Source organism: Protobothrops mucrosquamatus, unplaced genomic scaffold (assembly GCF_001527695.2).
Source record: "Protobothrops mucrosquamatus isolate PMUCROS unplaced genomic scaffold, P.Mucros_1.0 scaffold2503, whole genome shotgun sequence".
In the NCBI taxonomy this organism is placed as follows: Eukaryota; Metazoa; Chordata; class Lepidosauria; order Squamata; family Viperidae; genus Protobothrops; species Protobothrops mucrosquamatus.
The window spans coordinates 52,356-64,033 of NW_015388568.1; the positions used below are offsets into that span (position 1 = coordinate 52,356).

The window sequence follows — 11,678 nt, forward strand, 5'->3', positions numbered from 1 at the left end:
GCTAGCAGGACTGGCCTAGGGGAAATTTTTAGCTGGGTTTTAAAATATTTTTAAATTAACATAGGCCAATATTAATATCTTCTTTTAATTATGTTTTTAACTATAGTTACTTTGGTATTTTTGTATTGGTTTTATCAGGCTGTTAGCCGCCCTGAGTCCGCAAGGAGAAGGGCGGGATATAAATACAATAAAACTCAAAACTTAAAACTCAAACTAAATGGCCAAAAATACATTAATGAAAAACTTGAGCCCAAACTGAAGCCTTCCGCACATGATCTTTTCCAAGACAATGAAACATTTATATTTCAGCAGGATTCAGCTCCATGTCATATTGCTGCTGTGTGCAAAAAGTGGTTTCAAGATAATCATATTCCACTGCTGGAATGGCCTAGGAATAGCCCAGACCTTAACCTGATTGAAAATCTATGGAGCCGAATAAAGAAACATGTTAGTCAGAAGCGACCCAGCAATAAAACCCAGTTAATAGAAGCGATCATTCAATCTTGGTTTCACATTATAACAGATGCAGAACTAAAGGACTTGGTTCACTCCATGGGAAGACATTGTAAGGCCGTAATTCATGCTAAAGGTTACCTAACTAAGTATTAACTGACATGGTGATAATTTTTGTATATCTCGTTTTTTCTACGTGTTTCACTTTTCTTTTTTATAACTGCTATTCTAATAGCAAACCCTTCATAAAAGTTATTGCATTACATTCTTGATTAAATTATCTTTCCATTGATACATAATTTTATGGTACCAATCCAAAAAAATGTGGTGTTATTAGCCATCAAACCTCAAATGTATACTTTTCCCAAAAGGTTTCCACAATTAAAATCAGCATATAAATGAATACACGGAAGTCTCAAATCTGGTTTTGAAGGATGATTGGAGACTTATGCACTTTCCATTTGAGATTAACCACCTTCAGTGGGGCAAGGCTGACAGTGGCTGCCAATGGGCTTACAGCAGGGGTGCCCAACCTGTGGACCTCTGGTTTGCAACCAGGCCGTGGAAATGGCTGGTGAACGTGTGCCCACGCACAGGCATCCTCACTTGCGTGAGCAGTGGGTGAGTGGGAGCACTCCATTTAAGTGAGCGGCAGGCACGAGTGTACACCACTCTCACAAATGGAGCTGCGTGTGCGCGCTTGCCGGCCACTCATGCAGAACCATTCCCTCTCACCCCTGCCAGTCCGCAAAGCCAGAAATGTTGGGGAATTCTGGCCTACAGTAAAACTCAGCTGAAAGGGTTTGGGCACCAGGTCCTGTATCTAATCTGTAGATGAGTCTCAACTTTGAAGGGTTTATACAGTTAAGAAAGCACCATTCCTTCTAACCCTTCTACTTGAACCCAACCCAGCTTTCCTTCTTTCCACTCCTCAGTTTGGGAATCTTTTTCTACATTATCTCATGAAAAAAACAAAACAATCTATTTAAGGTTTCATCGCCCCTCTCTTTTTATCTAAAGCTACTGTAACCTGACAGTTCTGAATTGTGCTTCACGAGGTACTCATATTTTATTTGGCAACTGACTGGGAGGTTTCAGCATGAACATGAATGTTTCATGTGTTATTTGTAGAAATTAGACAGATGAAGGCATGTTAAGTAGTGGGAATAAAATATACTGTCATAATTTCCTCTCCCCTCAACCCTGTATCAGTGTATTAGAAACTCAAACATCCATAGAGTTCCTTGTACAAGTACACAAATGTGCACAAATGGATGTGTTGCTTTCCCATCTTCATTTCTGACTTTTTTTTTCCTTTTCAGTCCAACACAGAAGAAGCAGCAGGACGAACGCAGCAATTTGGGCGTCGAAAATTCTGTAGCATGGAATGAAAAACATTGTGATGCCTCCCTTTCAGTTTTTTATTTGAAGACGTATCTGAAGAAATTGATTTACGGGTTAGGGAGCTTTGAGACTTAATGAGTTTTTCGTGCTCTCTGATCTGCCTCTGCAAGTGGTTCTGGATAGCAATTCCCAAAGATTCTGGATCTAGAGATGCTCCATAAACCTCCCAGGTCATGCCCTGTTCATCCCACACGACATCCCTGATACGTTTGGATTGCTTCAGATGCACTTTCGCCTCAGCAGCGATAGCCTTGAATCCTTTCTTCTTTTCACCAAAACGTGGTATAGGACTTGAAGATGTTCGAGGAGCTGGTACATCAAGCACTGGACCCTTCTGGATTTCATCATTCTGGATTCCTATAGTGGTGGCAAAACTTCTACTCAGCTTAGAAGCTGGATTGTGACTGACTAAAGTTTCAGCCCTGGTATCCCCAGGAACCATATCCTGCTTGTTTTCTGCTACAACTGGAGCACTCATTGTTTGAGAACCAGTAACAGATCCTGTCGTATTCATCTTTTGTTCTTCAGATATGATATGACCCTTTCGTTCTCTCTTTGAATTTACAGCAATGGGGAAACTAGGCAGAGTTGTCTCAAGGTTATCAACAGTCTTGATCTGCAGCTGTTTCTCCTGATGAGTCCTCTCAGTATTCATACTGGTAACTATAGCCTTGGCTTGTTCAGATGTTCTGTGACACAAAGAAGAATCAGAGTGTTGGTATTTACTGTCAATGGCTGGGATTGAAGAACATGGAGGTAGTTTAGTTTCAAAGTTCGCAGGGTGCTGGATAGACACGGGCTCATTACTAGGACTGACACTAATTTGGGAAATGGGTCTTGTTTTCTGCAAAACTGAACTGTCTGGCAATTGCTGTGGAACATTGCCACAATTTTTAGCCATGTCTGTCATTTGCACTTCTGTCCTCTTGGCCAAAGTTTCTTGAGAATTCTCAGGTGCCACTGAACACATCTCTTCTGCCTTATCCAGCGAAGCTGAGCAGATTGGGTCACACACGTTTGTGAGATTCTTCTGAAGTCTGACAGTAGGACTTCCCAGAGGCCTTTCTATTGTAGCTGGTATTTGAACATGTGCCTTGTGCACGATGCCAATAGACGAAGGTGTTTGGACAGTTGCTGCAAAGTCACCAATTATTTCAGATTGCTCTTTCCCTCTAGCTCCCATATAAATAATGTGCAACTGATCTTGGTCCTGTTTTGCTTCAGGAGACATGTTCTCTCTTAAGAACGCAGTCAAGATACTTGGGCTAGTAGAAGATGACTTGCTTTCCATACTAGCTACAGCTTGAACCTCAGCATCTTGATGAGTCCTGCTTATTGTCTCTGCATCTACAGCTCTGTTCTCAGGCTTTGCTGTCATTGTACCCGTGTCTTTGAATTTGGGCAAGTTTGGAACCACCTTTTCTGCAGGCTCATCACTACATGATGTCTCTGGAGTGCTCTTAAGGTTGCATTCAGATGTAGTCTGTGGCTCCGTCTTAGGACAAAAAAGTCCTATCCTTGTACTCCCCAATTCTGTTTCCACACAAGCAGGGGCTTTCAGATTGAGATCCAACTCATCTTTTGAAACCAAGACTTGATTGTTTTCAGAGACAATAATTTCACACATGTGTCCCTTCCCTGCAGGAGCTGCTTGCTGGCTATCAGAATATTTAGGAGGGGAAGGAGGAATAGAATAATCATTGGATTTGCTCTCCACACCATCAAGGTCTCCTCCAGGCAGTGTGGTTGCTTTATCAGTTGTATTATATGATTGTCCATTACCACTTGGAATATTTCTGTTACCTTCCTGAATAAGAGACACTTTAACTTCACTATGCCCTGAAGTGTGGTCTTCAGGTGCTGGGGCTTGGATCTTGGCTCTGGAGCCTTCCTGCTTAGCATAACTTACTGGTTCTGGAGCCGCCATGTTGCCTTCTTTGGAAGAACTGAAGGACCCAGGAGAAAGCATGTTTGGATGCTTGGTGTCATATTCACAATGCCACTCACTCTTTGGAACACTGGTGTCTCTGTCAGAATTCACCTCAAACAAGCATCCTTCAAAAGGCTGGTCCTTGGTAGTAAAAGGATATCCATTACTGTTGCTTTCTATGCTTGCTTGCTTGCACTGGTGTTTAGGAGATTCTTCAGTTGTAACTAATGAAAGCTTAGTAGATCTCAGTGGATCTTGTACAGTCCCCATGGAAATGTGACACAGTACAAATGCCAGGCAACTTCGTGCAGTGTCAATTACAAATTCTTTCTAAGATCTGCTCAGGCTGAAAGGATACAGACAGCTCTCGTTGCATCAATCTGTTAAAAGAAAAAGATGTAAAGCACATTAATAATATGTTCATATAAAAATAACCTTGTCTTCAATTTTGAATAAAGACTATGGACAGTATCAGAATTGGAGACCTGCTGTATTCTGATAATAATCTAGCTGTGAAGTGCCTGTTCTTTTTCAAGAAAACGGGTTATTGAAGAAATGTTGGTAGTTGCTGCCGTAAAACTTTCATTATAATTTTAGATACTAAAAATAGTAATAATCAGGGAGAACAGAAAGACTATGTTGGTAAAACAGCCAATGTTTTACCATAGAAAAATATTAAAAAATATAAGTTTCTGGGCAGATCACAAAATTACAGACACAACTCCGAGGCAAAGAGGCTCAGACACAACTCTGAGGCAAAGACTACACTTCAGGGCATAGTGAATGTATATCAAATATAAAAGGCCAGAAGTTGTGTACAGACAATAATAATCACAGACAAGAAATAGACAGAAAATAAAGAATAATTTTGACATAATGCTAATTAATCATTTAGCTACATATTGTCTACGTAAATAACAGTTCTGCGAATCAGGATGCTTTTCTTTCTGATTCCCTTTTACTAGTTATTGGCTTGAGATTTTCCAGGATTTTCCATCTTAAAATATAGACTGAAGAAAAGTCTCAGCTTTTCCTGTCTGGTCTGCCACACATAGCTAGCTCCATAAACAAAAGGCTTTGCTTTGTTGTCTGGGTACTCAACCCAGGTATGACCTTGTGAATGTGGATTCCAACCCACAGGAGTGAAGGTGGATTCAGAATATTTGTAATTTGCCTGTAGCTGAAATTCTAGAATGTGGTAAGAACACAACAGGGACCTACAAGCTTCACAAAAGGAAATGCAAAGTAGGCTATGTTTATATGTAGATTCATAGTTGTATCATAGTGACTTGAGCATATGAAACTGGCATTATTATTCAGAACCTATTGCTGACTCCTGAGGAATGGAAGTCACAACGGAAAACAATGGGTCCTTTCCTAATCACTGTTACTAAACATATTTTTTTCCCTCCAGATCAGAAGCACTGAAGTGCTTCCATGGCAAAAGAATTTGGCAGTGACACCACCATTGCCTAGAGGACACCCAGTTGGGGGCTCCTTTTGTGTCCCCATGAAGTTGCCCACCAAAGTGGTACCCATTAATCTACTTCGGGTCGCCCGCTTTCGAACTGCTGGGTTGGTAGGAGCTGGAGCGAAGGACGGGAGCTTACCCTGTTGTGGCAGCAATGGCTCTCGAACACGTTCATCAGCCCATCGTCCTAACTGTACAAGCCACTGCACTCCCATAGCCACCACATTCCTATTAAACATATCAGGGTAGACAAAATTAGACCCACCTATCGTCAACTGCTGGTGACTGCTTGGACAAGTCACTGCAGCTTTTCTGGCAAGATTTTGAGGTACTTTGCCCCTGCCACTTTCACCCAATTGGCTCCATGCCTAAGGTGGGACTAGAACTCACAGACTCCTATTTTTTTATCTCAGTGGCTTACTCACTACACCAAAACTGGCTCCCATCCTGTTTCCTTACCTGTTTCCTTACCTTGTGTATTTCAAACTTTTTCAGAAGTTGATAAATGAAAGCATTGTGAACAATGCTACATGGCTAATTCCTTAGCAGTTAATTAATACATTGTAAAACATAGGCTTTAACTATGTTAAACTGATAGCCAAACTTGTATACCTTCTTTCCCCCTTTTCCTTTCATTTTCCTTTTACCGTATGTCCATTCAATTGTGCAACAGATGCTTTATTGTATGAAGTATTTTATAAAATTTTATAATTTTATAAATCATAATAATTACTAACAATCATAAAGAAACTGGAGAAAGTAGAATAGCCTAGTTGAGGGGTCCCCAACCCCTGGTTCGTGGACCGGCACCGGTCCGCAACATGCCAGCAATGGGGCCGCGCATTTAAGCGAAGCCCAATTTGCAGGATGCAGGCAACACATACAACCACGCCCCCTCTAGTCCGCGGAAAAACCTTTCTCTACGGAACTGGTTCCTGGTGCCCCAAAAGTTGGGGGTCACTAGCCTAATTGGCAAAACTGCAAAACTAATCTATATAAAAAGGTGTCAAAAGTAAAACTCAAATTAGAATTAAGCAAAAACCCAGAATTGCAAAATGAAGCAAGATTTATCATCTAGGATTTATATTATCTTTTTGAGGGGATGAGATGGGATGGAGTTCCTCCAGAATAGCTGAATTAAGACATCATTTTATGATTATCAGGTGTGTCTATAGAGTATACTAAAAAAAAAAGTCATGATGGCGCCCACAGTGATGTGATTAAAGTCCTGTTTTTAATGAATGTTTGTTTCAATCACACCAACGTGGCTGCCATCTTGACCCTTTTGATCCTGTGGACATACCTGATAACTAAGATTTTTTAGCTTCATAAAAAGCAAACCATTTTCATGGACCCTCTATAGCTTGTCCGCCTTTTCAAAGCAGCAATTAGAGCAAAAAAAAGGGGACAATTTTTCATAGACATTTGACATGTTTCAGAAACATTACCTGCAATCTTGGGCAATGTTTGTTTCCTCCAGTGACTAACCCCTTAGGGCTGAAGAAAGGAATTACTGTAATCATTTACTTCCTAAGACTCAGCTGGTCTTAAATATATAAACAGCTGGAGCTTGGAGACCACACACAGTGTTATTAAAACTGGTATGTAGAACTAGTTCAGTATGGAAACAAAAAAATTAAATTCCCTCAAAGTCTTCATTTATCAATTTGGTAACTCTCAAGATAATAAAGCAGAATATTCTATGGGTTTGGCAGACAGATCCAAAGCAGGTCAATCAATAGTATAATAAATCTGCAATCCTTAATTTTCTCATTACAGCTGTCAGTTAAAAACAGTTGTCAGTGAAAGTTATATATCAGCATTCTAAGAGCAGAAGATATGAGAGGAATGTTTAAAACACCGTAGTTTGGCTGAAATAAAGACAGGGATTCCTTTTAAGTGACTAAACTTAAAAGCATAATACAAGTACAATAAAGGCATCTACATTGAATGCTAGCATCTCAAGAAGGTTATTGCCTTAGTAATGGAAATGTTTGCATTATATATTTAAATATTAAAGCCCCCCCCTTTCAGTCTTAAGTAATAGTGTCTTTACAGAAGAAATATACAAGGTGACAGTGATAATCACTTGAGTTGTACTCAATGGTGAGCCATAAGTTAACATTCCAGATGCTGGATGTAATCTGTATCCTAAAGTCCTTTAAAATTTCCCAAGCAAAAGAGTTCCATATTCGGTAGTTGACACAAATAAGGCCTGTCTCACGCTGACAACAATGTACTATAATTTTTTGTTGTAAGAGATTCTGCTTTCATTATTTTCTTCTTAAGGCTATTGAGATTTTAGGACAAAGCAAAAAAGTTGAAACTATAAAAAAGGACCTATTATAAGAAAGGCATACCTAAAATGGTAGGCAGACAAGATATATAAATAAGATTTTTTATTGCTGCTCATGAAATAGACCTCAGCTTGACAAGATCCTAAGCATATTCACTCTGAAATAGCAAATGTAACTCAGCTGGAATTTTAAAATCTTGTTTTGATCCAGTTCTGGCAACTGACCAGAAAGTAATAATCAAGTTAAACAGCATTACCAAAACCCATTAACTCCTATTTTATCAAGCCTCAATAGATAATACTTACACAGCCAGGACTCCAATCAAAAAATGATTGTTCATTATATTTGTTCATCTTCAGGCTGTGTTCAAAGTACAAGTCTTTCTTTTGTGAGACACATCATGTTTCTTGCCAAAATTCAACCCTGTTATCCAATACCACCAACAGGTTTATTTTTCTTTTTGTAGTAAAAGAAAAAGGAATACAGCTTACAAGTAAACACAGAAATTAAATCAAACAACACCTGTACAAAGCAACTAAGAGAATTATAAGCAAAGACTGTTCTCATATCTACTATAGTTCAAGCCATCTCAGGACAGCCTTTATTTGTTGGTCAAACCATGAAATTTCTTGTTTGCATAAAACTCAGCTACGGTTGCCCATCAGTTAATCTGCACAATGTTTTTTTTATTATACAAACTTAGAAGACAGATGAAAAGACAGCCCCTGTTGGATTCAAAATTGCACTGTTGAATTATCTATCTATCTATCTATCTATCTATCTATCTATCTATCTATCTATCTATCTATCTATCTATCTATCTATCTATCTATCTATCTATCTATCTATCTATCTATCTATTCTGAACAATTATAACAGATTACCTATAAAAACCTTTCTTAATTTCAGTCTGATTCCTGGATTCTTTTTTATTAACATTTCCACATGGGTTTTCTTAAGAAACTGTATGTAAAGGAGATTGTATTTCATGGAGCTTTGAAATGGCTGTTATGAAACTGAAGGACATGGAAAAAAATCCATATTAGTTTCACCCTCCATAACATTTAACAGTAGGAAAAATTCTATATTCTACTTTAAGTTTCAAACCCTAATTATTTGTTCTAACTTAGCTGTGTATCAGATATTCATAGCTGTATCGTGTGGACTTGAGTAAATACCTTTATAATAAATCTTATGCTTACAACTAACAAAAGCGATACGTGATTAATTCACTTTTTGTCATTGATTTAAGAGGCTTGGTTGTTTATACAAGTTTTGAATGTATGAGCCTTATTCATACTGTGTACTACTATAAAGTGTAATTTGTTTGTTTTGGACGTATTATTCAGTATCACAGGGCCGGCGCGATTTCTTAGCAGTTAAGATGCCGGGTTTGTTGGCTGGAAAGCCAGCAATCCAGGTTTGAGACCTGAGCACCACGCAACAGGGTGAGCTTCTCTCCTTGCTCCACCTCCTGACAACCTAGCAGTTCAAATGCAAGTAGACAAATAGGTAGCACTTTGGTGGGAAGGTAACAATGCTCCGTGTTGTCATGAAGGCCACATGACAGTGGAAATGTCTGGCTCAATGGCCTGGACACTGAGATGACCATCGCCCCCTATAGTCAGCAACGACTAGCAGAGTAAAATCCGCAGAGACTCCTTTAACTTTTTCTTAAATTCAGTATCATACATCGGGGGGAAAGCGTTTATAGAATAAACCAGGGGTAGTCAACCTTGGCTCTTTTATGACTCGTGGACTTCAACTCCCAGAATTCCTGAGCCAGCTAAGCTGGCTCAGGAATTCTGGGAATTGAAGTCCACGAGTCATAAAAGAGCCAAGGTTGACTACCCCTGGAATAAACTGTCCAAGCTTTAATGTTAAAAGTAAGTTGTGTAATTTTGGTAAGATTACCTGGCATTAAAATTTTTTTTTGTTGAAGTAGTTTATTCAGAATTCAGTCAACACTGTCTTAAAATAATGGCTGCATATATTTATGCACCGTTGTTCTGTGGTTTTCATAGAATCTTGTATGACCCTAAGTTCCATCTTTAGAAGACAGCAATGGACAATTTCAGACAACGAAATCAGGAAGTTGGAAAGAACCACAACATTCAACTAGGTCAGGGGTAGGCAACCTTGGCTCTTTTATGACTCATGGACTTCAAATCCCAGAATTCTTGAGCCAGCCTCAGGAATTCTGGGAGTTGAAGTCCACGAGTCATAAAAGAGCCAAGGTTGCCTACCCCTGACCTAGTTGATTGCCCTGCTTGCTGCACAAAATCCAATCCAGCATACCAATCCAGCCTATTTGGTCTTATGGTTAAGGCACTGGGCTAGAAAGCGAAAGACTGTGAGTTCAAGTCCCACCTTAGCCATGAAAGCCCAATTCACCTCACAGGGTAGTTATTTGGGAAAATAGAAGAAGGAAGGCATATGTTCGCTGCCTTGAGTTATTTGTAAAAATAATATAAGTAAAACAAACAAATAAATAAATCACAGCAGCTCTGAGATTCAGCCACCAATCCTTCCAAACACAACTGGATTATAGTCAGTTGCCACCATAATGAGTATTGTGCTAAGATTAAGCTCTTCGTTTCACTAGGGAGCAGATAGTTACATTTTTTTTATTTTTCTGTCCGCTATTAGAAATAGTCTTTTAAAATGACAGTTCCACACAAAGAAAACGATTCTTTGAAGATGCCTTGTTTCCAACTCACTCAAAAGCTACAGTACGTCGATATTGTGCACAGAGGAAAACGAAAGGCAAACAGCACAACACAAGTAGTCTACAGTAACCTATTTTAGATCTCAACACTGCAGGACATGGTGACATATCTAAGATCAAAACCGAAGTGTGAATGTGGGGGGCTTTATTGGGGACCAACCCCTTGGGAATGCAAAATGGGACAGCCTAACCAATTCAACTATTGCTCCAAGCTGAAAAAAAAAAGCTCCTTTTCAACTTTCAAATGCTCTATTTCAAGCTTATAATTTAAATACATTGAACTGATTGCATTGCAAGTAGTTCATACTGCAGGCTGCAGAAATAATGTTTAGTGTGTTGTCAACAGTATGAACTACCTTTGCCTTACCCATTTTTTCCTGGGAAACATATCTTGGTTTTTCACCTATAAAGAGGGACTAGAATGATGGGACTAAATCTGCCCGACTCACTTTGAAGATAAAAATCAATAACGTAGCAAAATGCGCAAATGTTCATCGCTTTTATGATGATGGAAGACCTTGAGGAAGTTAATAAAACTCCTATTGAATGAAGAGACTGATTCTCTTTTTGTTTGGGAACCTAAATATAATATAATATATAATAATAATAAAGTTGGAAGGGACGAGGATTTAAAAACAATTTTGACCTTTGCAATCTATTGCATAAAGGGATGGGTGATGGGAGTTAGTTCCCTATTTTGTTGTATTTCAGTGACTGTGAATGTTGGTTATAGTATAATGGAGAAAGTATAGAAACTCAGGTTCATACCCATGGGTACTGTGTGGCATGAAAACTAAGGCAACATTTCTTTATATTTTGCAAAGTACATGGTAAAAGCAAACCTAAAAAAACAACTGAATTATATCTTCAGAACCAGAGGATAAAAAAAAAAGTTATAAAATTCTAACTAATTCTTCCCCTCCCCCATGACAGCACAAACAAAAGAACCAAAACATTATGTAGAAAGCAGTGCCTATGTTTCTAAAAGAATGTCATGGGCAAAATATGCATTATGAATAAAAGTGCCACCTTGCTGCTATATGTACAGTATCCAAAGAAATACTGGCTTGTCTGCTTTTCAGCTTCTGCCCAGACTGTTGGAATACATGTTAGAATGTATTTTGTATTGCAACATTACATAATAATTCAGCCAGTAGATGGCAGTGTTTAGTTTGCACCTATGATTTTTATCTATGGTTCTTTATGTTCTGAGGAGAGTTTCCTGTTACAGCTTAACAACTGAGCAGTAAAGCACATGGTGACTGTATTCTTTGTTTGCTCTGTGGTGCTATATATAAACAGAATTTCTAACATAGACAAAGCAGCCAGTGAGAAATGGAGTTCCTATTAGATCAATGTTTCTCAATCTTGGCAACTTTAAGGGGTGTAGACTTC

The 11,678-nt window shown here is 38.8% G+C and overlaps 1 protein-coding gene across 1 annotated transcript; it reads right to left on the reverse strand.

The window, feature by feature from the left end:
- Positions 1-1,771: 1,771 nt before the first annotated feature.
- Positions 1,772-4,075, reverse strand: GPRIN3 (GPRIN family member 3). Its single transcript, XM_015825132.2, has one exon. It carries the CDS (start codon positions 4,055-4,057, stop codon positions 1,772-1,774), a length of 2,286 nt encoding a protein of 761 aa, XP_015680618.1. The 5' UTR covers positions 4,058-4,075.
- Positions 4,076-11,678: the final 7,603 nt, after the last annotated feature.